Source organism: Ovis aries, chromosome 1 (assembly GCF_016772045.2).
Source record: "Ovis aries strain OAR_USU_Benz2616 breed Rambouillet chromosome 1, ARS-UI_Ramb_v3.0, whole genome shotgun sequence".
In the NCBI taxonomy this organism is placed as follows: Eukaryota; Metazoa; Chordata; class Mammalia; order Artiodactyla; family Bovidae; genus Ovis; species Ovis aries.
Window position 1 is genome coordinate 255409712 of NC_056054.1, and position 25706 is coordinate 255435417.

Below are 25706 nucleotides of genomic sequence, written 5' to 3' on the forward strand. Positions count from 1 at the left end.
TCATGTGCTTATTAGCCATTTGTATATTGTCTTTAGAGAAGTGTCCTTCAGATCCTTTGCCCACTTTTAAATTGGGTTGTCTTTTTATTATTGAAAAGCTTGAATTTTTCATGACTATTCAACTGCACTTTAAAACTCAGCCCCAATAGGAATTGGTTAGACGTCTCCAATTTTGTATCTCTCCCCAGGAAACAGAACGCCATTCTGGGAGAATTCCAGCCCCTAAAATTGTGGTTCTTAATCTCTTTTTGGCTCACAGATATCTCTGAGAGTCTGGGAGGAATTATGGATCTTCTCCCTGCATTTAATATCAGGGAGTTCCTGGACCTTCCACTATTCAAGCTTCGCCTTAACTAGTTTCTTTTCATAAGAAGAGTATAAACCTACTTCTGATTGGGTTTTCAAATCATTTGAACTTGGCCTTAATGGGCAATGTTAGTTTCCCAAATTCTAGGTTCCCACAGAAAGAAAGAGTGAACTGTTGTTCAAATGATTAAAACTGCACAGTGGAGAAATAGCTTTTTATAGGAGATTGCTTTTATAGATGATTGCAGTCCATCATGCCTCTAAATTTTCCCTTTTCATCAAGCCAGGCTACAAGAGCTTCACGCTGTCATGTTGGTGACTTCTGAAAACTGGTTCCTCAGTTGCACTCCAGCATTATGCCAACAGCCTGCACCGAAGCGTCCTGTAAGGAACCTGTACTGATCCTATTATTATTCAGTTACAAAAATGCTATGGCCCACTCCCACTGCTCAGACACACATGGAGTACTTCTCTTGAACCCATGGCGTGTTTCAATTTTGTAATAAGTAATAAATAATAATTTAATTATGTACTTAAGTAATAAATAATAATGTTTTCTCTTCTGCTTTGGCCTTTAAGAAGCTCAGAGGTAGTGTTGCTGCCTGCCTCTACCAACCAGGCTGGACTAGCTGTTCCTCTGTGACCAGCATTTACGGCCCTCACTTGTCCTCTGGCCCAGGCCCACCATTTGTTCCTTTTAGATGCATTTTTGTATACTATTTCAATCTGTTTCTAGAACAAGTCAACACGTTTCTTTTTCTAACCTTGCCATTCTGCACCTTATGTTGTGCACTTCGTGGAGTGCTGTGCACGACGACTGTTTACTCAGTGTACGTTCTCAATGACAGAGCTGCTTCTGCAGTTATTTTTCTTACCTGTAACTTTTAGGTTTTGGTCTCAAGGGCATTTTGCAAACAGACTACCATCACCTATAGTTTGCCTGGTGTCACATGTCTGTGTATGAAAAGGGAGACAGACTTTTTTGCAGCTAAACCGACATAATCGAAACACAGAGCAGGGTATTGTTTCTATTCAGCAAGATACTTCCATAATTTTTACTGGATCAGCACTGTTCTAAGTGCTTCACAAACACTATGAGGTAGATACGATTTTTATCTCCCCCACTTTACAGATAAGAAAACTAAGGCCTTTGAGAGTTTATTAATTTGCTCAAGGTCACGGGGCTAGTAAGTGGCAGAGCAAGGATTCAGAACAGGGTTGTGTGCCTGCAGAGGCCACACTCTCTACCCCCAGGCGCTGTTAGAAAGCCAAGCCACTTAAATCCTTCCTGGCACATGGGGACAACGACACCCACTGCCTCCTAGCCTTGTTGAAATCAAAAGAGACTCCATGGAAAGGTCATGTCCAACCCATAGTGGGAATTCATCTTTGTCTTCTTCAGCTAAAATCTGCATAGAAATCCAGACACAACTTCACTAGGATCCAGGCCAAGAAGAATAACTCACCCAAGAAAATGTCATCTGAAAACCCACAACCAGACGACAACACCCTTATCTTTTCAGCTAATTCGGGCACCCCACTCACTGGGAGGTTTTATAAAATGTATATGAAGAAACTAACTCAAATTTAATTTTGACACATTTTAATATTTGGCATATCTTGTTGAAGAATAAAGTTAAGAGATTAAATTACAATTAAATGTTCTGACAAATTCAATCAGTTAACGATTTCAACTTAAAATAACACAGTACTGTATAAATTTAAGAAAATACATAGCACCTCATGACTCTTTATTTCCAGCAACCACAGTCTGCCATCATTTCTCCTAGTCAACAGGTAGTATGAACATTCCATAAGTTTGGGACAAGCTTAAGACTCAGGATCCCCTCATAATAGTCCATATTGGTGCAGTATTTTCAGAGTCTACAAAGCCCTTTCAGAAATATCTTTTCAGTAAATCGACTCAACCCCCTGAAGTACAATCCATTTTACAATGAAACCTAGAATGGTGGTGATTTTCATCCACCTAGTACTCGCTTAGTATGTACTATGTTAGGCAACCTGCGGACTGAGGACGGCCCCTGCTTTTGAGGAGGTTTCAGTTCAGTGGGAGACACAGAAATTGCAGAGGAAGCACAGGGCGGTTTGAGCTTTGAGAGATGCACAGAAAGAGCGCCGTGAAAAACAAGGAGGCCCCTTCCCCAGGATGTGTGTGGGAAAGCTTTGCCAAGCAAGGTACTGGGGCATGGGGCGGGAGGTATGTGGGAAGAGAGGCTGGCTGAAGGGTTGGCAGCATGTACGAAGGAAAAAAAAGTGTGGCATCTCAAGAAAGACATGTATTCCCTGGTTTCTGAACTACTTGAGTAGCTCCAAGTGCTGGGCTTGTGTGGAGAGGTGAGGGCCCCATCAGACAGCAAAGTCCTTCCCCTCAAGGAGCTTAATTCTAAAGGCAGAAGTGAAATACAAACGCAAATCAAGTGACAAAAGGATTGCAGAGTGCTAAGTACTATGAAAGCAATAACTCTGGGCAGGGAGCAAGAGAAACTGGGAGAAGTGGATTTTGGAGACGGCAGTCAGGGAGGATGTGGAGAAAGCACCTATCATGGGTGAAAGAATGGGACTCCTGGTAAACAGCAAGCGCAACGACCTGCACAGGCTAAGGCTGGCAGCACTCCAGAACAGAAAGGAGGCCAGGGAGGCTGGAGCACAGGGAAGGACAGTGATGGAGTGGGTGATGGAGGCGGGCATGGAGCGTTGCGGGTCTTATGGGAGATGACAAGCAACTCACATTTGAACGGTGGAATACGGAGCCTTTGCAGGATTGGAAGGGAGGTAGCAGGGACACTGTTTAATTCACATTTCTAAAGGATAACTTAGGAGGCATTACAGAGAATGAATTATTGAGTCAGGAATAGGAGTAATAGCAATTAGGAGGCTACTGCTGGAATCAGGTGAGAGACTGGGGGGCAGGCATGAGGAGAGAAATGGTTGGGTCTGAGACAGTAGGCAGAACTGACAGACCTCCCAAAGGCTTGGACTCGGAGGTGTGGGTAAGGAAGGAATGACGGAATAACTCCTAGCAACTGGCACACATGACGCCACCCTGACATGGAATCTAAGCAACAGAGAGATTCAAGAGCTCTCGGAAATCTTCAGCCTAAGGTTCTAATCAGACATTCAAGTGGAGATATTCTAAGGCAGGAGCTCTGAGGAGAGGTCAAACAGGTCTACAGACAGAATTAAAAGCTTAAAAGTTAAATGCAATAGTCTAGGGAAAGAGCATGTTGTGTGAGAAAACTCACATCGAAGTCCTAGCGGGGTCCTTTAGTAGAGGAAAATTCAGAAGAGTAGAATCAGACGGAATGAGTAGGAGTGTCAGGTCAGGGAAACCAAGAGACGGTGAGGGGGAGACCAAGCGTGTGAAATGATGCTCAGAACTGACAAAGTCACTGGCGACCTCCAGGCCAGGAGAGCAGTTCCATGGCGGGGGGGCAGGTGGGGTTAGAGAGGATTAAGTTAAGAAAATAATGGGACACATCTATTACCTTTGACAAAGGAAGCAAGAAAATACAATGGAGAAAAGATAGCCTCTTCAATAAGTGGTGCTGGGAAAACTGGACAGCTACATGCAAAACAATGAAATTAGATGCGCTCATTTAACATGCTAGCAAAGTTGTGTTCAAAATTCTTGAAGCGAGGCTTCAACAGTACATGAATCGAGAACTTCCAGATGTACAAGTTGGATTTAGAAAAGGCAGAGGAACCAGAGATCAAATCGCCAACATCTGTTTGATCATAGAAAAAGCAAGGGAATTCCAGAAAAACATCTACTTTTGCTTCACTGACTATGCTAAAGCCTTAGATGTCTGGATTACAACAAACTGTGGAAAATTCTTCACGAGATGGGACTAACAGATCACCTTATCTGCCTCCTGAGAAATCTATATGCAGGTCAAGAAGTTAGAATCAGACATGGAACAATGGACTGGTTCCAAACTGGGAAAGGAGTACATCAAGGCTGTATATTGTCACCCTGCTTATTTAACTGATATGCAGAGTACATCATGTGAAATGCCAGGTTGGATGAAGCACAAGCTGGAATCAAAATTTCCAGGAGAAATATCAACTACTTCAGATATACAGATGGTACCACTCTAGTGGCAGAAGGTAAAGAGGCACTAATGAGCTTCCTGATGAGAGTCAAAGAGGAGTGAAAAAGCTGGCTTAAAACTCAACATTCAAAAAATGAAGTTCATGGCATCCAGTCCCATCACTTCATGGTGAATAGATGGGGAAACAGTGGAAACAGTGACAAACTTTATTTTCTTGGGCTCCAAAACCACTGTAGATGATGACGCAGTCATGAAATTAAGAGATGCTTGCTCCCTGGAAGAAAAGCTATGCAAACCTAGACAGTGTATTAAAAAGCAGAAACATCACTTTGCTGACAAACGTCCTTATAGTCAAAGCTATATGGAGGTGAGAACTGGACCATAAAGAAGGCTGAGCACTGAAGAATTGATGCTTTTGAGTTGTTGTGCTGGAGAACTCTTGGGAGTCCCTTGGACAGCAAAGAGATCAAACCAGTCAACCCTAAAGGAAATCAACCCTGAATATTCATTGGAAGCACTGATGCTGAAGCTCCAATACCCTGGCGACCTGATGCGAACAGCCAACTCATTGGAAGAGATGCCAATGATGGGAAAGACTGAGGACAGAAAGAGAAGGGAAAAACAGAGGATGAGATCATTGGACGGCATCACTGACTCAATGGACACGAATCTGAGCAAATTCTGGGAGATAGTTAAAGACAGGGAAGCCTGGCATGCTGTAGTCTATGGGGTCACAAAAAGCCGGACACGACTTAAAGTCTCTGAACGACAATAACAGAACACTTTCTAATACCATATACAAAAATAAACTCAAAATGGATTAAAGACCTAAATGTAAGGCCAGAAACTATAAAACTCTTAGAGGAAAACATGGGCAGAACACTCTTTGACATAAATCACAGCAATATCCTTTTTGACCTAGAGTAATAGAAATAAAAACAAAAATAAACAAGTGGGTCCTAATTAAACTTAAAAGCTTTTGCACAGCAAAGGGAACTATAAACAAGATGAAAAAAACAACCCTCAGAATGGGAGAAAATAATTGCAAATGAAAACAACTGACAAAGCATTAATCTCCAAAATCTACAAGCAGCTCATGCAGCTCAATAACAGAAAAAACAAACAACCCATGAAAAAATGGGCAGAAGACCCAAACAGACATTTCTCCACAGAAGACATACAGATGGCTAACAAATACATGAAAAGATGACCAACAGCACTCATTACTAGAGAAATGCAAATCAAAACCACAATGAAGTTATCACCTCACACTGGTCAGAGTGGCCATCATCAAAAATGTCTACAAACAATAAATGCTGCAGAGGGTGTGGAGAAAAGGAACACTCTTGCACTGTTGGTGGGAATGCAAACTGATACAGCTACTATGGAGAACAGTATGGAGATTCCTTTAAAAACTAGGAATAAAACTACCATGCATGTATGCGTGCAAAGTCACTTCAGTCGTGTCCAACTCTGCAACCCTATGGATTGTCGCCTGCCAGGCTCCTCTGTCCATGGGGATTCTCTGGGCAAGAGTACAGGAGTGGGTTGCCTTGGTCGCCTCCAGGGGATCTTCCTTACCCAGGAATCAAACCCACATCTCTTATATCTCCTGCATTGGCAGGCAGGTTCTTTACAACTAGCACCACCTGGGTAGCCCAAACTACCATATGACCCAGCAATCCCACTACCTGGGCATATACCCTGAGGAAACCATAACTGAAAAAGATACAGGTACCCCAGTGTTCATTGCAGCACTATTTACAATAGCTAGGTAGGATAAGGAGCCAACCTAGGTGTCCACTGACAGATGAATGGATAAAGAAGTTGTGGTACATATAAACAATGGAACATTACACAGCCACAAAAAGGAACGCATTTGAGTTAGTTGCAGTGAGGCAGATGAATCTATAGCCTGCTATACAGAGTGCAGTCAGTCAGAAAGAGAAAAACAAATATAGTGTATTAACACATATATATGGAACTAGAAAAATGGTGCTGATGAATCCTTTTGCAGGCCAGGAACAGAGACACAGATGAAGAGAACAGACTTGCGGACACAGTTTGGGGGAGGAGAGGGTAGGATGAATTGAGAGGGTAGCACTGAAACATACGCATTACCACGTGTAAAACAGGCGGCTAATGGGAAGTTGCCGTGTAACACAGGGAGCTCAGCTCTGTACTCTGCGACAGCCTAGAGGGGTGGGATGAGATGGGGGATGGGAGAAAGGTTCAAGAGGGAGGGGACACAGGTAGACTCATGGTTGACTCACTTTGTTGTATGACAGAAACCAACACAACATTTTGAAGCCATTATCCTCCAATTAAAAATAAATTAAAAAAAAAAAAGATGACTGGCAACAGTCACTGCAGACAATTCTCGCCAGAGACATCTGTGTGAAGAGGACAAGTGTGTGGAGCAGTAGGGAGGATGTGGAACTGAGGTTTTGTTTTGCTTTAAAGAAAGGAGAAACAACAGGATGTTTGCTTGCTGATAGGAAAGATCCACGGAGAGGGCTGGATCACAGGAGCCCCATCTTGGGTGAAAGAGCCCTCCACCTCGCCCTCTGGTCTCTGGTCGCACATTCCAGCTCCTCTGCTGGATCTAACCACACGATGCTCATGTGCTGGTGTCCTTCGGGCCCCAGGTTCTGCTCTTCTCTCTCCCTGCCCTCCTCCTCCAGATCTCCACAGCTTCAAATGCCTCTGCACCTTGACATCTTTGTCTCCCCTTCAAACCTCTCCTCAGAAATGCCGATGCCGAGATTTCTACTGAGTGTCCCCAGGTTCCCACGCTAGCCCAGTCCCAGGCCCTGCGCCCACCTCTTTCCCACATTTGTCTTTTGAATAGGAGAGGGCTTCCTGTCAAACTTCTCCAGCCCCTTCACATAATTCTGCCTAGCCTCGCACATTACCAGCCCAACTGGCTAATGAGAAGCAAAACCAGTACAAAACCCAGCAAAATCTGGACGACTCTGCGACCCATGCTTTCACTACAGACACTGCTCCCAAAGGAAGTTCCTACAGTTACTTTATTTCCAACATGTATCATAAAATCTTTAATTAGTCTACAGCTATTACATTTAAGTCAGCAAGAGAAAGTACTACTTTATGATAATAAATATTAATGTGAGAAAAAAGTCTAGCAAAGTGGTTTATTTACATGTTATTGCTGGAAAAAGTCCTTTAAACAAGACAGTGCAGAGAAAACATCTTAGAGCTAAGTATCAGCTTCTCAGATTCCTCACGGCAGCTTTAGTACATCTCATTTTTATGGCTTCTATATAGTCATATGTTCAGGTTTTCAAAGAGCTGCTACTTCATGATGACAGTAACTCTTCAGAGTTTATTTTTATTTCCAAGTTTGTGATTTTTAAGAGGCTACTTTAGGACTGTGAATTGTTTCACTGTCTTTTCACTTTCTCGCTTTAGTTCTTCGATGTGGGCATCTAGGCGCTCTAGAATGTGATGAGACCTCAGCTCTTCCTCTTCCAAAAATCTTGTGGCTATTGAACCAAGAGGAGACAGAGGCAAGGGACACTAGAAGAGAAACAAATTTTGACATATGTAAGTTGAACAGTATATTTCTAAGACACAGTATTCATGATATTTTCTAACTACCAATATCAAAAGGGGAATGTTTTCCTCTGACAAGATATTGTCTTTATCCTAATGATAATAATAGTTTTTTTTTTAAAAGTTCCACAAAAATTAACACAGATATCTTCCTTTCTGACACAGTTATGTAAGTGTGAAGTGTCATATAAATATATTAGTTACTCATTTAAAGACTTTCAGAGCCTTCTATACACTAGAAGAGATATACTTAATGCCTATTTATTTCAAACTCACTTATGAAAATCTGAATGTTACTTTTTAAAGCATAGAAAATCTACCGGTAATAAATTAGATACCAGCTAAAAATCAATATTTTCCTTCCTCCAAAATTTGAGTCTACAGCCCCTTGTCTGAGATCACTGGCTTCAGAATTTAGATGCACCATATTCCATTGATCCTTATCTGTAGTAGTTATCTTCTATAACGTCATCTCAAACACTGAATTAATCAATATTGAAACACTGCTCTTATGGGAAACACAAACACATACATACAAACTTCACATAGATTATAATCCCAACTCCTAAAAATAACTCACCAGGTAGATTCTGTTTGCTTTATTTCACAAAAAAACAAGGTTCACAGTGTTTAGTGACTTTCCTGAGGCCACCCCATTAATGGGTGCCAAAGTTGGGGTTCAAACCCTGTTCAAGCCCAGCATCTGAGCTTCGTGCACTGTACTGTCCCTGAGTGACTCTATCTTCTGGGCCTCTCAGCACAAGAGCTGAAACAAGAGGGTAACGTACCACCTTGGCTGACCTTAGCTATAAACGTGCAAGTCCAGTGATACATTTTGTCCAGCTCTGCCATGTTCAAGAATAACTGTGGAAGTGCTTATGAGTTCTGTTTACAGGTAACTAATAGTTTAGCAAGTAGATGAATTCACAAATATAGAATACAGGACCTATGCATGAGTCTGAGGTAACATCCCATCATCAAACACATTGGTATTTCTGACATAAAATGTTCAGTGGGATCAATCAACATTTTATCACATCATATCGGTTCAGGCCAGGTCAGGTCTTAGTGCCAAACTTAAAAAGAAAGTTAGTCATCAGGTCTTTTTTGGATTTCAGAATTACATATATAGCACATTTATTTCAACAACTAAAAGAGAACTCCTATGGACTTGTTGGCACATTAAAAAGTCAAAAATACTGAACTTTCACAGATACAGGACCATTAGGGTGATGAGAATGAATGGCCAGACATGAGTGCTTCACAGAAGGCAAAAACAAGGGTGGAGAGGGGTCCTCACATCTGCAGGAACAAGGGGCCAGCCCTGTCGCAGGGCAGCGTCTGCCACCAGGGCCCCGTGGGGCGGCCCAGTCTATGGTCTATAACAGACACATCAGCTGCCATTACTTCCTCTGCCTCGACCCACTCTTTCCCTTTCCAGCCATTCCTTTTCTCCTTCACCAGTGTCTACGCCCCAGGACTATCTTGGCAGGCAGAGATATTCTTTGAACCAATCATTTCCAATACAAAGGTGACCCTCTCTGAAAAAAGGCAGGAAGGGAATTCTCAATTTTGGCTAAAAACAAATGAGTCCCTATAACTTATATTTAATAAGACACATTTTGAAAAGTACTTGTGGCTGAAGTCTTCACAAGCAAATTCTTAGGACAGAAATACATGAGAATAACAAAGGGTACTTAAGAGAAAGAACCAGTAAGGAGACAAAAAGGAAAAAAAAAAAAATCCTCCGCCTTAAAATTAAAAAAAAATCAAACTAAACACACTTAATAAACTAGTAAGATCAGAAAGTTTCCATACCGAAGATGTAAAGTCTTCTGGGTCATTTATACTCTCAGAGATAGTGTCAGAAAAGTTGGCTTCATTTGTATCTAGCACTGAAGGCAGAGAGTTAGTTTTGCACAGAAAGTTAGATGGCAGGGAGACAGTGGAGCAGCAAGAGCTGATCTGATGGCTTGGGGGGCTGAAGCCCCGGGACAGGGACACAGGCTCTATGCTATCCGACGCTTGTCCTTGCGGAGAATGAAGACCTGCTTTGTAGGGCTCAGCCTTCATCCCATCATGCCTGTGCTGGCCATGGGCTGAACTGGATAGCAGATTAGAAAATAAAGCAGATAAACATTGTAGCAATTTTCCTCCTTTAAAGAAACAGACTTATTGTTGGAAGTTCAATAAAAATACAGAACCAGACTAAGGAGAAGGCTATAATTTACAAAATTTCAGAAGCCCGTTCAGACCAGGCATTCTCTTCATCACCCTGGCCCCAAATACCCAATCCCCATGACCACGTCCCTGTCCCCACAGACTTACACAACAGCAAGGAAGACACTTAAGCTATCTAAGTGCCCTAGTGGGGTTGGTGGTAGGAGACAGGGAAGTACTGTGCAGAGAGAAGTCCCTTATCTTCATCTGGGGGTGAGGTGGGAGTGGCAGAGAGGGTGTCAGCAAAGGTTCCTGGTAGGAAAACATGTAAGAGCTGAAGTCGGGTGGTTCTGCATTGAACGCTGATGTTTTAGGTAACAATCTATTATTAGTTCACCAAAAATACAAAAGAAGCTTTTTATAAAAAGCTAACTTCCACTTCTTATGGGACAAGTGAAGCTAGAAAGGTGGGAAGCAGCATGACAAAACTCAGGAATTAGGCTGTTATTCTCACCTACATCTAGAAGTTTACTTGAAAGTAATATATAACCCCCTGCACTTTTTAACCTAACAGCTTTACTTGTACATACTGTACTTCAGAATTAAACATACGGTCCTTTGATAAGGATTTAATTTCTATAAATTGGAAATTATTCTCAAAGAAATGAGCATTACATAATAAAGATACATATTTTAAATAAACTATGAAGAAAATTTACTTGAACTCTGTATTCTTGAACTCAGGTACTCTGCTGTGTGTTGGTTTAAAGATCCTGTCCCGGTTTTTTTTGCATATCTGAGTAGAAATCTCCAGCTGACCTTTGGTATCCATCAAATCTTTTTGTAGTTGTTGATTTTCAGATACTAATTTATTTAATGCCTCAATATAATTTTCCTGGAGGTCTGCTAGTGAAATCTCTTTTGCCTAATAAAAAAGAACAGAGGCACTTAATTTGTAAAAGAATACTCGTGATCTGTGATACTTCTGGTAGAAAATTACTTTTAGCTGTGACTAGTTAATCTATGGTTTTACTTAGGAAAAAGTATAGATCTGGTTTTGGCACCTTAAAAAAAAAAAAGGATGTGTTTCTTACAGTAAATGGGGTAGAAGCACAATGGGCTTCCCTGATGTGTGAAGGAATATCCAAGGAGCTGGAGGAAGGCTGGAACTAGGATGGAAGAAAGCTATAAATGAAAATCAAATACAGACAAAAAGAAAGAAAATAGTAATCATGAATTCTTTTTTAAGAAAAGAGAAAGTTGAGCTTAGTGAAATAAATCAGACAGAGAAATACAAAGACTATATGTTATCACTTATATGTGGAAACCAAAAAATAAAACAAATGGATAATACAAAACAGAAACAGACTCACAGACACAGAATGGTTACCAATGGGGAGAGGGAAGGGGGGTGCGGCTAGACAGGGGAAGGGGATTAAGAGGCACGAACTACTATGTATAAAATAAATAAGCTACAAGGATATATTACACAGCAGACAATATAGCCATTATTTTACAATAACTTTAAACGGTATAACCTATAAAAATATTGAATAACTATGTTGTACACTTTGATATAATATTGTAACTATGCAATTACACTACTATAGTTTAACTTAAAAAAGAAAAGAGGGAGACAGGGGGTTGAACAGCCCCACAATACCTGTGGAAGAAAATCAAGAGACCTATTTCAAATAAAGAAATCTGTATATAAGGTTCTGAAAAGGAATTCTGACTGGCATGGACAACTTTTAAATAAATAACTCTCTGGTCTTAAAAACTTTTACATAATGTTGTACCTATTCTGGTATGTGAGATTGATTTTGACATAAGTCAGTATTCAACAAGGATAAGGTACAAATTACTACTCTGATATGGTTTGAATTCTGTAATTACAGATTTTACTGCTCTTCAATTCTAGATGTTTCCTAGTAATACAGTACCTAAAAAAACAGAAGGCTGGACCATTTTTTCCTAATGACAAAATATTTTCATTAGCATTCTGAAAAATTATGGTTATCATCTTTGGAATTTAATATGATGTTTAGCTTACCCTTTTCTATAAAGAATTTTTTGAAAATAAGCTGGTCAAGTAGTTTGACAAACACAATTTACCTAACAAAAAAATGAAGCTTAAAATACAACCATTTAACTATCTGTACTAGTAGTGACAATAAGTTATAAAATCTTTCAGCAAGTTGTTGACAGGTAAAATCTCAAAAAAAAAAAAATATGTAGGACATAGGAGTTAAAACTATGAACTACTGGAGACTTTTATTTTCACTGTGGTAAATAATTTATCAGAGCTATTGCTCTCATTACAAAGCTAATTAGATACTTTTATTAAGAGTTATTTAGCCAAAATTATTCATTTGTAAAAGTAATATCACCTTCCTAGGAAGGTAAATGCAAAATAGAACTTTCTAATAATTGTTCTTAATACATACATCATGTTTATACTGTAACTTCAAAATCAGAGGAAGTCTAAACTGCTGACACGATCCTCAACAGCCAGAGTTTGATATCTGATATCATTAAAGATATCTTTTAGAAGAAGATAATGTTTGCTTTTTCCAGGCAGGCATCATTTAAATTTTTCTCAAATTTACTATTTTATTAATCACAATTACAAACAAATGAATGTGAAAAGTAATATAAAAAGTACATAGCAAGCACACACCTGGCTGTGTGAAGAAAGGACATCACTACCACTGTTAAGAGGTTTCAGGAGAAATTGAGCTGAACAGAATCTCTGGCCATAGTCTGGGTTAAGCACCTCTGAGAGTTCCCAACTCTTAAATATGAACATTACATAAGATGGAAGTCTCAATCAGCTATTTCCAAATCCTGAGCAGTGACAGACTTTATTTTCTTGGGCTCCAAAATCACTGCAGATGGTGACTGCAGCCATGAAATTAAAAGACTTTTGGAAGAAAAGTTATGACCAACCAAGACAGCATATCAAAAAGCACAGACATTACTTTGCCAACAAAGGTTCATCTAGTCAAAGCTATGGTTTTTCCAGAAGTCATGCACAGATGTGAGAGCTGGACCATAAAGAAAGCTGAGCACCGAAGAAATGATGCTTTTGAACTGTGGTGTTGGAGACTCTTGAGAGTCCCCTGGACTTCAAGGAGATTCAATCAGTCAACCCTAAAGGAAATCAGTCCTGAATATTCACTGGAAGGACTGCTGCTGAAGCTGAAGCTCCAATACTTTGACCACCTGATGTGAAGAACTGACTCACTGGAAAAGACCCTGGGAAAGATGCTGGGAAAGATTGAAGGCAGGAGGAGAAGGGGACAACAGAGGATGAGATGGTTGGATGGCATCACCGACTCGATGGACATGACTTTGAGCAAGCTCTGGGAATTGGTGATGGACAGGGAAGACTGGTATGCTGCAGTGCATGGGGTCGCATAGAATCAGCCACAACTGAACTGAACTGAAATCCTGAGCCTTTTGAAGACTCTGTGGTGCAAACCAGGTTCTTGGTTTTCTCCACCACTAGCTTCGTATTGCTTATCAAGGTGTATAAAGTTGTTTTCCTTCCTTCCGTCTATGCATCCTTCCTTTCTTCTTTCCTTCCTTCCATCCACCTTCCCCCTTACAAAATATTTAGCTGTTGTCTCCTCTCCTACTTTTTCCATCCTTGTTGGTTTGCTTTAAAAAACAAAGTCCTTTCACTTTAGTTTTAGAGGCATTTGGCGAGGGAGCATATGTTCATCTGCCACATAAATGACGGCATAACATTTTCCTAGTAAAGAAAATCAAGAAACCATCCCTCTACAGACTAACATTTACATTTTTAAAAAATTTTGGATACTGCAAACAACACTGAAATGACCGTTTTCATGCATTTGCTTCTCCGGGATGGGTTCTTTGGGAATGCAAACTGATGATAAAAGGAGAACAATTCAGCAACGACAACCAAAATCAGAAATGCACATGACTCAGGACTTTATAGACTGCATGTATTTACACTCGGTTTAATGGACATTGCTAAACTGCCCTCCAGAATAGCTGTGTCAATTTACTTTCTCATTAACAGAGCACTAAAGAGCCTGTTGCTCTATATCCCTGCCAATACTGGTTATATCAGTTTTTAAAAAATCATTGTTATGTCAATAAACCAAAGAATATTTATTTCTTTTGACTATTAAAGGGATGTAACTGCTTTTCTTCTTGCTGAATTTCTGCATTACTTCTATGATTATCTATTTATGGACTATGTAGATCACAACAAACTGTGGAAAATTCTTCAAGAGATGGGAATACCAGATCACCTTACCTGTCCCCTGAGAAATCTGTATGCAGGTCAAGAAGCAACAGTTAGAACTGGACATGGAACAACAAACTGGTTCCAAATTGGGAAAGGAGTATGTCAAGGCTACATATTGTCACCCTGCTTATTTAACTTATATGCAGAGTACATCATGAGAAATGCTGGGCTGGATGAAGCACAAGGTGGAATCAAGATTGCTGGGAGAAATATCAATAACCTCAGATATGCAGGCTTAAAATTCAACATTCAAAAAACTAAGATCATGGCATCCGGTCCCATCACTTCATGGCAAAGAGATGGGGAAACAATGGAAACAGTGAGAGATTTTATTTTCTTGGGCTCCAAAATCACTGCAGATGGTGACCGCAGCCATGAAATTAAAATACACTTGCTCCTTGGAAGAAAAGCTATGACCAGCCCAAATAGTATATTAAAAAGCAGAGACATTACTTTGCTGACAAAAGTCCATGTAGTCTAAGCTATGGTATTTCCAATAGTTGTGTATGGATGTGAGAATTGGACTATAAAGAAAGCTGAGTGCCGAAGAATTGATGCTTTTGAACTGTGGTGCTGGAGAAGACTCTTGAGAGTCCCTTGGACTGCAAGGAGATCCAACCAGTCAACCCTAAAGGAAATCACTCCTGAATATTCACTGGCAGGATTGATGCTGAAGCTGAAGCTCCAATACTTTGGCCACCTGATGTGAAGAACTGACTCACTTGAAAAGACCCTGATGCTGGGAAAGATGGAAGGCAGGAAGAGAAAGGGATGACAGAGGATGAGATGGCTGGATGGCATCACAGACTCGATGCACATTAGTTTGAGCAAGCTCTGGGAATTGGTAATAGACAGGGAAGCCTGGCCTGCTGCAGTCCATGGGGTCTCAAAGAGTCGGACACGACTGAGTGACTGAACTGTACTGAACTGAACCTATTTTCCTACTAGATCCCAATGACTGTATTATCTTTATAAGGCCTTATATATTAATATTTTATATTAACCTTTTGTCTGTTAACAGATTGTTTTCCTCTAGTCTATCAGTCTTTTAAATGGAGCCTTCTGTAGTCCAGAAATTTTATATTTTTATGTTGTAGAATTCTTTATGTTGTAAAATTCTTTGTGGTTTTAAGATGCTAAGGGAGTCTCACCCTCTCAAAAGATTATAAAAATGGTTCCCTGTATTTTCCTTTAGCTGAAATAAAGTATTCATGTAGTGTTTTGCATGTTCTTACACCCCAGCCTCCACAATCCTTGAGAGTGAAACTAAAACTACTTAGGAGCCAACAGGGCCATTGTATAACCATGAAGTTTTGGAGGCATAGACTCTCCAGAAAAACAGAAAAGAAGAATTTCTAAAATCTCTGGGCATTTGACCCATATCAAGAAAAGAGGGGTAAGAAACAGATGGGTCATTTTGCAAAAATAACAATTTTATAACAAAATAGTTAAAAGAGCACCCACACAGTTGGTAACTCTCTGTTAGCTAATCCTGTTCTCTGGTTTCATAGACGCTTGCTTACATTTCTTTTTTTTTTTTTTTTTTTTAGTTTTTATTTTTTAAATTTTAAAGCTTACATTTCTTATCCTCCCTACTGGATTACCCTCAGTCTTGTAAAGATAAGAATCATCCTTGTATCTATTACACCATCTACTAAATACTTTGAGCATAAAAGATTCTAGAATATTTGATTAAATGAAGTGTATTTTCTCTAGTGGCTCAGATGGTAAAGAATCTGCCTGCAATGCAGGAGATATGGGTTTGATCTCTGAGTTGGGAAGATCCCCTGGAGAAGGGAATGGCTACCCATTCCAGTATTTTTGCCTGGAGAATCCCCTGGACAGAGGAGCCTGGAGGGCTATAGTCCATGGGGTCGCAGAGTCAGATACAACTGAGCAACTAAACCTTTCACTTAACACTTTTACCTTGTAGAAATATATTTAAAACAAAAATACTTAAAAGATGACATACTTTATAATGAAAAGACTGTGAAAATAGTCATTACAGTAATAATAACAGCATTAAATATTTATTATATACCTACTAAATGCCAGACATTATGCTAAACCCTTTATATATATTCTCTCTATTTTACATGTATTTTTATCACACATAGTATTTTTTAAAATCTTCCAGTTGCTGGAGTGAAGAGTGATATTTTGCTCACTCCTATCACTGTCTTGACTTCTTTTTGAGAAAGTTTTTGCAGAAGGATCACTTCATAGTTTGATCTTAGCTTTCTCTTTACAATATCAGTATTTACAAAGTAATTTCTTGTACAGCAGAAAAGCTATACAAGAGGCTTGCATAGCAGAAAAGCAAGTTTCTATATATGTACCTCATGTAAACCCAATTCCAATTTCATCACCATTTCAGAAAGATGACGATTTTCTAACTTCAGTGATTCCAGCTGACCCAACATCTCCTGAGAAGGGAAAAGTAGAAAAAACTAAATAAATGTAATGAATAAATCAAATGCATCTTAACAATTTTTTCTATATATAATTTTCATTAGGTGAAGTTACATTCTTCATTCATATATACAAATACTTTCTAGAACATTTTTTAAAGAGGTGTTTCAACATGAATTTGTACGCACACAATTAAGAGTATTATTCTAAACAGATCAATCCAGGCACTGGTGACGCCCTGGCACTCCTCTTCCTGGCCTCTGCCTCCAGCATCTTGTAATCTGTACTCCTTTCAAGGGTAGTAGCTTATTCCTGCTTGAAGATTCCTGCCTTCCTTGGCTTCCTGCTTCTTTTGTGAAAACTATCTGGTTTTCTTCCTTATTGTCTCTTTCCTTTTTAGCATCATTCTGGCACTTTTTTATCCTAAATGAGTAGTTTCCTAAGTTGGGTTCAAGTCTCTCCTCTTCACACTCTATGCCTTCTCCTTACAATATCTAAGTCTCTTGGGGTTTCAAATGCCAACTTCATGTAAAGACTTCCATGGCTAAATGTCTTACCTTGATTTTAATCTTGCACTCCAGGCCTTCTGTGGAACTATTAGATATTTCCATATGAAAGTCCAGCTTTTATCTCAAACCAGTGTCCCATCTGCCAGCTTCCCCATTTTTTTGTCCCTTTCATACAAATTCATTATCCTCCCCAAACCTGCTCCTTATCTTTTCTATATTTCATTAAAGAGCATCACTCTCTCTAATCAGTTGCCCAAGCCAGAATCCTAGTTACATTCTTCCCTAACTCTAACTCACTCTCCCTGTCCAGTCAAATACAAAGTCTAGTCAATCTTACCAAGCAAGTATCTCCAGAATGCATCCATTTCCCTGGGTCTCCCCTGCACAGTGCTCAGGCCACCATCTCACTGCTGTGACAGCATCTGAGTGGTCTCTCTGCCTCCTTGCTTATTCTCCATACAACCACAGAAACTTTCTACTCCTGTTTAACCCATTCTCTACAGACCCCAAGATAACATGAAAACTCCTGCACAGGGCAGGCAGGCCCTTCGGGAGCTAATCCCTGCTTTCCCATTTCATCCCTCACCACCTGTCCCACTTGCCACAGTGAACAGGGTAACCTTCACCACTCACCATAGAAATAGTCTTCTCACTTGTGTGAACTACTCTTAACTCCTGCCAATCTTCACTAGACTGCTAGTTAACCAGCCTAAAGAAGAGGGTTAATAAAAATTTACTGAATTTCACACTATGGAAATTATACCTTTAATAAATTGAACCTTCAAGAACAAACTTCAAATAAAGAAAATTTTTGTTCAAGTTTCACCTTATGCTCGACTGCTTTTTCTTCTGCCTTTTGTATCTCTGCTCTGAGTCGCTTTTCCATGTCAGAGGAAGAACTTTTGGTGGAAGCAATAGTGATATCTCGCTGATGTAACTCTCGAGTTAGCTGGGAGATCTCCATCTTCATTCCTTCTAGTACAGAACTGTAACTCTGTTCAGCCTGTAAAATCTGTTCTTTCAACTGCAAAAAACCAGAAAGCATTACAAATTGAGAGAAGACATGTTAGATAGAAAAATATAATATTTATAATAGAGTAATTTTTACCTTGCCTCAAGTCATAAATTTTTCCCTAATTAAATCTGCAAAAAATTAGCAATTTACCAAGCTGCATATCTGTACTGAAGGTCAGGTAGTTATGCCCACAATTATTTATTAGATCTCCAAACGGTGAGAAATGGCTGACTCAAATGCTGAGAACCAGCATCAAAGAGCTGAAGCACACATTGTTTCAGTTCAGTTCAGTTCAGTCACTCAATCCTGTGAGCTGTTTCAAATCCTGAAAGATGATGCTGTGGAAGTGCTGCACTCAATATGCCAGCAAGTTTGGAAAACTCAGCAGTGGCCACAGGACTAGAAAAGGTCAGTTTTCATTCCAATTCCAAAGAAAGGCAATGCAAAAGAATGCTCAAACTACCGCACAGTTGCACTCATCTCACATGCTAGTAAAGTAATGCTCAAAATTCTCCAAGCCAGATTTCAGCAATACGTGAACCGTGAACTCCCTGATGTTCAAGCTGGTTTTAGAAAAGGCAAAGGAACCAGAGATCAAATTGCCAACATCCTCTGGATCACGGAAAAAGCAAGAGAGTTCCAGAAAAACATCTATTTCTGCTTTATTGACTATGCCAAAGCCTTTGACTGTGTCGAACACACATTGTTTAGAGGACAGCATTTGTTACCTTCACTCTTTCTGGTTACAAATCTAAAAATTTTGTGTATATGGTTTCCTGGTCCACGGAAGATAACAGAAAGAGAAAAAGAAAAGAGCTAGAAGTAATCTCAAAGAAGTAATAATAATAAAAAAAAAAAAGCTGACTCAACAAATAGGACAGCTAGGGCCCACTAACACAGAGACAAATTCCACAAACTTCAAATGCCAATGAGGATATAACTACCCCCAGTACAGAAGAGAATACACATCCATCACCACCTTCAGTCAGTAAGAAAATACTAAATGCTATCTCAATTAACGTTCATGTGTTCATGCAAGCAAGAAGGTGTGTTATCTTTTAGAAAATTTTTCATCAAGACATATTTAAAATAAAATTGTAGAGTTCAAAGGGAGCAGGCTTCAATTATCTTGAAAATACTTAAACGGCATCCCTGAGGATGACACAGAAAGATATTCTTCTAAGCACCTTACAGGTGCTCTACTTAGGAGCATCACATGGCCTCTGGCTGAGATTTTTCTCTCATTAAAATTCAGTACTATAACCTCCCAACCCACTGCTCAGTCTACAAACACAGCGGGGTTTGCACCTCTCACCTTCTTGATCTCAGCCCTGTACTCATTGTTGTGCACTTCCATCTTCTTCAGCTCTCCATATTTTTCCATTAGCTCTTGGCTCAGCTGTTTACATGTTGCACTCACAGATTCTAAGCTTTATGATAAAAATAAGGTCACATAATTAAAACAAAACAAAACCCTGAATCCCACAAGTTGAGTTATCTAACTACCCTCTTAATGTCCAAGAAATAAACATCACTTTGTACCCCAAAATAAAACTCATTTCCAATTTCCGTATCAGTGGAGTCAGCAAAATCCAATCCACACTTCTGTGGAGATACTTTTGACTTCTGTGTTCACCTATATACCTTCTATCTGCTTAAAATACAACTGGTTACAAAATTCTAAATGTTATAGCAACTTAGGCAATTTTTTCTCTCTAGTCGTACACGAACTGCCATCATAATGTCAGTCTTCACCACGCTTAATTACAATCCCATCCTACACACAGCTGCCAAAATAATCATGAGTTTCCAACCTGTCACCTTTATTTATCCCTCATCAGATAGAAGAACCTCAGGGACACCATACCTCTCTTATCTCACAGCTCATACCCACTATAAAGTCATTTTGCTCCTAAATTGCTAGGCTTTACAGTCTGCCTTGCGCCATGTGCTAAGCCTGACTTCTTTTCTTTTCACATACCACCCACTTGGCCACACAGCACCTCCCCCTACCACCTGACAATGGACAGTCAACATCCTTTCAAGAATAGAATCAGCATTTACCTGGATGGAGCCACCCCGACTCTCATTCCCCTGCTGCTGCTGCTAAGTCACTTTGGTCGTGTCCGACTCTGTGTGACCCCAGAGACGGCAGCCCACCAGGCTCCCCTGTCCCTGGAATTCTCCAGGCAAGAACACTGGAGTGGGTTGCCATTGCCTTCTCCAATGCATGAAAGAAGTCGCTCAGTCGTGTCTGACCCTCAGTGACCCTATGGACTGCAGCCTTCCAGGCTCCTCCGTCCATGGGATTTTCCAGGCAAGAGTACTGGAGTGGGGTGCCATTGCCTTCTCCTAAATCATCTTAAAAACAGTCTATTTTCAATTGTTAGAGTTTGAATGTAGACACTTTCTAGAACTTTCACTTTAAATTGCTCTTAGGTCTTTTAATGTACATATTCTGTCTCTCAAACTACAAATTCTATAATTAAAATAATATCTTTAACTTCTCACCTTCCTTTAACCTTGTCCACCATACTCTCGGGCCCTTCATCATTCGGTTCCAGACTGTTCAATAAAGGCTTAATAACTGTTAGACTGTTCCCCCACACAGCCAATTTACCAGATAAGCTGTCGTTCAAAATATCACCTTGGCAATACAACACAAAACAATCATGTACATTCCTCCAGTTCCTGTTTCAGGGAGTATTCTGTTCAAACTGAACAATACAAATAAGCTGTCTAAAAGGGTTCCTTTTTCTACCTGTCTTTTGCTATATAAAAATAATGTTTAAAGTCATTCAGTTTATTACTGAACAGGGGTATTTGTATCCATTTATTCCAACCTTATTTCTAAAAATCCTAGAATGCTTATTATGTGGTACTTAGTACATGGCTATAATATGTCAAATAAAACACTGAGATAGAGAGAGAAGAAAAATCAGAAATAATCTTGTCCTATCTAAAGATGGGAAAATTGAGGCCTAAAGAGAATAAGGTGTTCCAAGTGGGCAGTGTGTCAGAAGCAAGACACAAGTCTTCAGAGTCTGCTGAAAGCATAGCAAAACATGTAAAAGACCACTAAAAAGTTAATCAATGGAAAATCTATGATAAAAATATAAATATTAGCTCTAATATCAATAACAATTTGTCATTGCTGTTTAGCCACTAAGTCGTGTCCACCTCTTTTGTGATCTCATGGACCCCCACCAGGCTCCTCTTGTCTGTGGGATTTCCCAGGCAAGAATTCTAGAGTGAGTTACCATACCTTCTCCAGGGCATCTTCCCAACTCAAGGATTTAACCTGTGTCTCCTTCACTGGTACAAATGGATTCTTTACCCGCTGAGCCACTGGGGAAGCCATGTCAACTAAGCTGTGCTTAGTTGCGTCCAGCTCTTTGCAACCCCATGGATTGCAGCCCACCAGGCTCCTCTGTCTATCGGGATTCTCCAGGCAAGAATACCTGAGTGGGTTGCCAAGCCCTCCTCCAGGGGATCTTCCCAACCCAGGGATTGAACCCAGGTCTGCCGCACTGCAGGCGGATTCTTTACTGTCTGAGCCACCAGGGAAGCCCATCAAAAGAATGCTAAACTTTATTTTATTCAATCTACAGTGTGCAAATATACTTCAGTAATGAGAGTTAAGAATATCTTAAGTATTTCAAGGTGAGAAAGAAAGCAAAAACTCTGCGGATGCATGCATATTTACTATGCAAAGAAAATACTTAGTGGTTTCCAAAAACAGAAATAAAAGATATATTAGTTAGAGTAGGGATAAAAATTTGTTACTTAAGGCAAAATGGAAATTTTTTGGTTGTTTGTTTCCCTGCAGGCTAACAGTTTATATATTTTTATCTTCTACATGCAGAAAACATTAGAGTACAAATGACTGTGATTTATGTTTAAAATAAAATATCACACTGCTCCCAATCAAAAAGTTCTGCAGTATGACCAAAAAAAAAAGTCCACTGTATTGCAATACAAGTGATCTGGGCATAGCACAGCATAAATAAGGATTCAATCACCACACAAGGACATATCAACAGCATTTCAGAACAGAAGGAAGGAGCACCACATGTCCAGTGAGACCTCCCCAAGAGAAGCTCCAGTGAGGTGGCTGGTAGAGGGAAAGCCAATCTAACTGAAGGCCTTCTGCATGGGAGAAATGTGAAGACATACAGAGAGTTGATACAGACACTTCTTGAAGAATTGGGTTTTGAAGAAGAGCAGAGTTATATCGAAGTAACTTGATAGGGATGTAGGATTAAAGGAGGGTTTTCATCTTTTTCCCAAGATGAGGAATATTAAAACATATTTTATACCAGGGGAAATGATTTAGCAGATATTAAGAATTGACAATGTAAAAAAGAAAGGAAAAAACTGTAGAAACTATACATAAGTGGAATCTTAGAAGCACAGACATGTCATCCATTGATTCATCTACTCTTAACAGATTAAGGGCACAGACAGGTGCAGGCTGACTGGTAGATTTGTTTGGTGGTAAAAAGATTAGGAAGTTCTACTTTAATTGAAATCAAAGTTCTCCTTTAATCTCAATGAAATCAGAAGTTAGGCCAATTTGTGAAAACTGGAGGAAAAAACATGTTTTCATTTGTTATATTAGCTTACTTTATCAATACAATGATTGAAATAGTTTCTAACAATTTGAACATTGCTGAAATGCATGTAATTATCTACCTGCCTTCCAGACGCGTCACCTCTGCCTGCAGAAGCTCTTCACTAGTGTGGGTAAAATCCAGTTGGCAGAGCACGTTCTGCAAGTCCCCCTGCCCTTGAGAGGCATACCTCCTTTCCGCCAGAGGTTCCTCCAGTGATCTAAGGGAAGACATAGAAGGACTGTTAAAGGCCTGCATCTTCGCAAACAAAAACAACACAGAGGCAATTCATATTTTCCCAACTCTTTAGTAATGAAACTCTTCAGAATTCTTTAGTCTGTTTCCTGGTTTACCAAAAAAAAAAAGTTAGCTGACTGTACAGAGCTTCTTCATCTTTGGCTGCAAAGAATATAATCAATCTGATTTCGATACTGAACATCTGGTGATGCCCATGTGTAGAGTCTTCTCTTGTGTTGTTGGAAGAGGGTGTTTGCTATGACCAGTGCATTCTCTTGACAAAACTGTTAGTCTTTGACCTGCTGTTTGTACTCCAAGGACAAATGTGTCTGTTACCCCAGGTGCTTCTTAACTTCCTACTTTTGCATTCCAATCCCCTATAATGAAAAGGACATCTTCTTTGAGTGTTACTTCTAGAAGGTCTTGTAGGTCTTCACAGAACCGTTCAGCTTCTTCAGCATTACTGGTCGGGGCATAGACTTGGCTTGCCTTGGAAACGAACAGAGATCATTCTATTGTCTTTGAGATTACATCCAAGTACTGCATTTCAGACTCTTTTGTTGACTATGATGGCTACTCCATTTCTTCTAAGGGATTCCTGCCCACAGTAGTAGATATAATGGTCATCTGAGTTAAATTCGCCCATTCCAGTCTATTTTAGTTCATTGATTCCTAAAATGTTGATGTTCACTCTTCCCATCTCCTGTTTGATAGCTTCAAACTTGCCTTGATTCATGGACTTAACATTCCAGGTTGCTATGCAATATTGCTCTTTACAGCATCGGACTTTACTTCCATCACCAGCCACATCCACAACTGGGTGCTGTTTTTGCTTTGGTTCCGTCTCTTCGTTCTTTCTGGAGTTATCTCTCCACTGATCTCCAGTAGCATACTGGACACCTACCAACCTGGGGATTGCCTTTTAGTACTGTTCATGGGGTTCTCAGGGTGAGAATACTGAAGTGGTTTGCCATTCCCTTCTCCAGTGGAACACGTTTCGTTAGAACTCTCCATCATGACCCATCCATCTTGGGTGGCCCTACACGGCATGGCTCATAGTTTCATCGAGTTAGATGAGGCTGTGGTCCATGTGATCAGTTTGGTTAGTTTTCTGTGATTGTGTTTTTCAATCTGTCTGCCCTCTGATGTATAAGAGGCTTATGGAAGCTTCCTGATGGGAGAGACTGACTGAGGGGGAAACTGGGTCTTGGTCTGATGGGCGAGGCCATGTTCAATAAATCTTTAATCCAATTTTCTGTTGATGGGGAGGGGGGGCTATGTTTCCTCCCTGTTGTTTGACCTGAGGGCAAACTATGGCGGAGGTAATGAAGATAATGATGACCTCCTTCAAAAGGTTCCATGCACACACTGCTGCAGTCAGTGCCTCTGACCCTGTAGCAGGCCACCGCTGACCCATGCCTCTGCCAGAGACTCCTGGACACTCACAGGCAAGTCTAGGTCAGTCTCTTGTGGGGTCACTGCTCCTTTCTCCTGGATCCTGCTACACACAAGGTTCTGTTTGGGCCCTCCAAGAGTCCATTTCCCAGTCCTGCTTAAGTTCTGGCTGCTCTATGCTGGGGTTAATGGTGACCTCCTCAAGAGGGCTTATGCCATACCCAGGTCTACTGCACCCAGAGCCCCTGCCTCTGCGGCAGGCCACTGCTGACCCATACCTCTGCAGGAGACACTCAAACACAGTTCTGGCTCAGTCTCTGTGGGGTCTCTGGGTCCCAGTGGCACAAGGTTTGTTTGAGCCCTCCGAGCGTCTCTGGCTGGTATGGGGTTTGATTCTAAAGGTGATTATGCCCCTCCTACTATCTTGCTAGGGCTTCTTCTTTGCCCTTGGAAGTGGGGTACCTTTTTGGTGGGAGCCAACATTCTTCTGTTGATGGTTATTCAGCAGCAAGTTGTAATTTTGGAGTTCTCATAGAAGATAAGCACATGTCCTTACCAGCTACTAATCATGATTTATCTTACCAAAGAAGGTAGGCCTCCCAGGAGACATAAGACTATAATTCCTTTCACGTTTGGAGTTTCAACAAGGGTACAAATTAACAGGAGACAGAGAGAGAAGAGTCGCTAAGTCATGTCTGACTCTTTGCAACCCCATGGACTGTAGCCTGCCAGGCTCCTCTGTCCATTGGATCATCCTGGCAAGAATAATGGCGTGGGTTGTCATTTCCTCCTTCTGAGGATCTTCCCAACCCAGGGGATTGAACCCACGTCTCTTGCATTGGTAGGTGGATTCTTTACCACTGCACCACCTGGGAAGCCTATACAGATTGACAAAAGGGTTTCTAACTTTCCAAACATCAGAATTTCTTGGTTAGGGGACCCAAACTGAAGGTAGAAAAAAATAGCCATACATTATTATCTAATACCCTAAAAATTTAACTCAGAAATTAAAACTAAGAAAACCTATAATATGATCAAGCACAAAATTATGAATATGTAATATTAAGTTCAGTTCAGTTCAGTCGCTCAGTCGTGTCTGACTCTTTGCAACCCCATGAATCACAGCAC

General features: G+C 40.3%; 1 protein-coding gene across 21 annotated transcripts in view; it reads right to left on the reverse strand.

The window, feature by feature from the left end:
• Positions 1–1892: 1892 nt before the first annotated feature.
• The window catches only part of CEP63 (centrosomal protein 63), an 85931-nt gene continuing 62117 nt past the window's right edge, over positions 1893–25706 (reverse strand). For 8 of the 21 annotated variants that reach the window (XM_042236811.2, XM_042236822.2, XM_042236823.2 and 5 more), the window contains 7 exons: positions 23029–23166; positions 19649–19763; positions 18145–18342; positions 16737–16823; positions 10835–11040; positions 9774–10059; positions 1893–7919 (listed from right to left, as the gene is read on the reverse strand). In XM_042236811.2, coding sequence (XP_042092745.1) covers positions 7761–7919; positions 9774–10059; positions 10835–11040; positions 16737–16823; positions 18145–18342; positions 19649–19763; positions 23029–23166 — 1189 coding nt within the window. In that variant the 3' untranslated portion in view covers positions 1893–7760. The remainder of the gene's footprint in view (positions 7920–9773; positions 10060–10834; positions 11041–16736; positions 16824–18144; positions 18343–19648; positions 19764–23028; positions 23167–25706) is intronic. The other 13 variants (XM_060395588.1, XM_042236844.2, XM_060395599.1 and 10 more) reach the window with 3 other exon arrangements.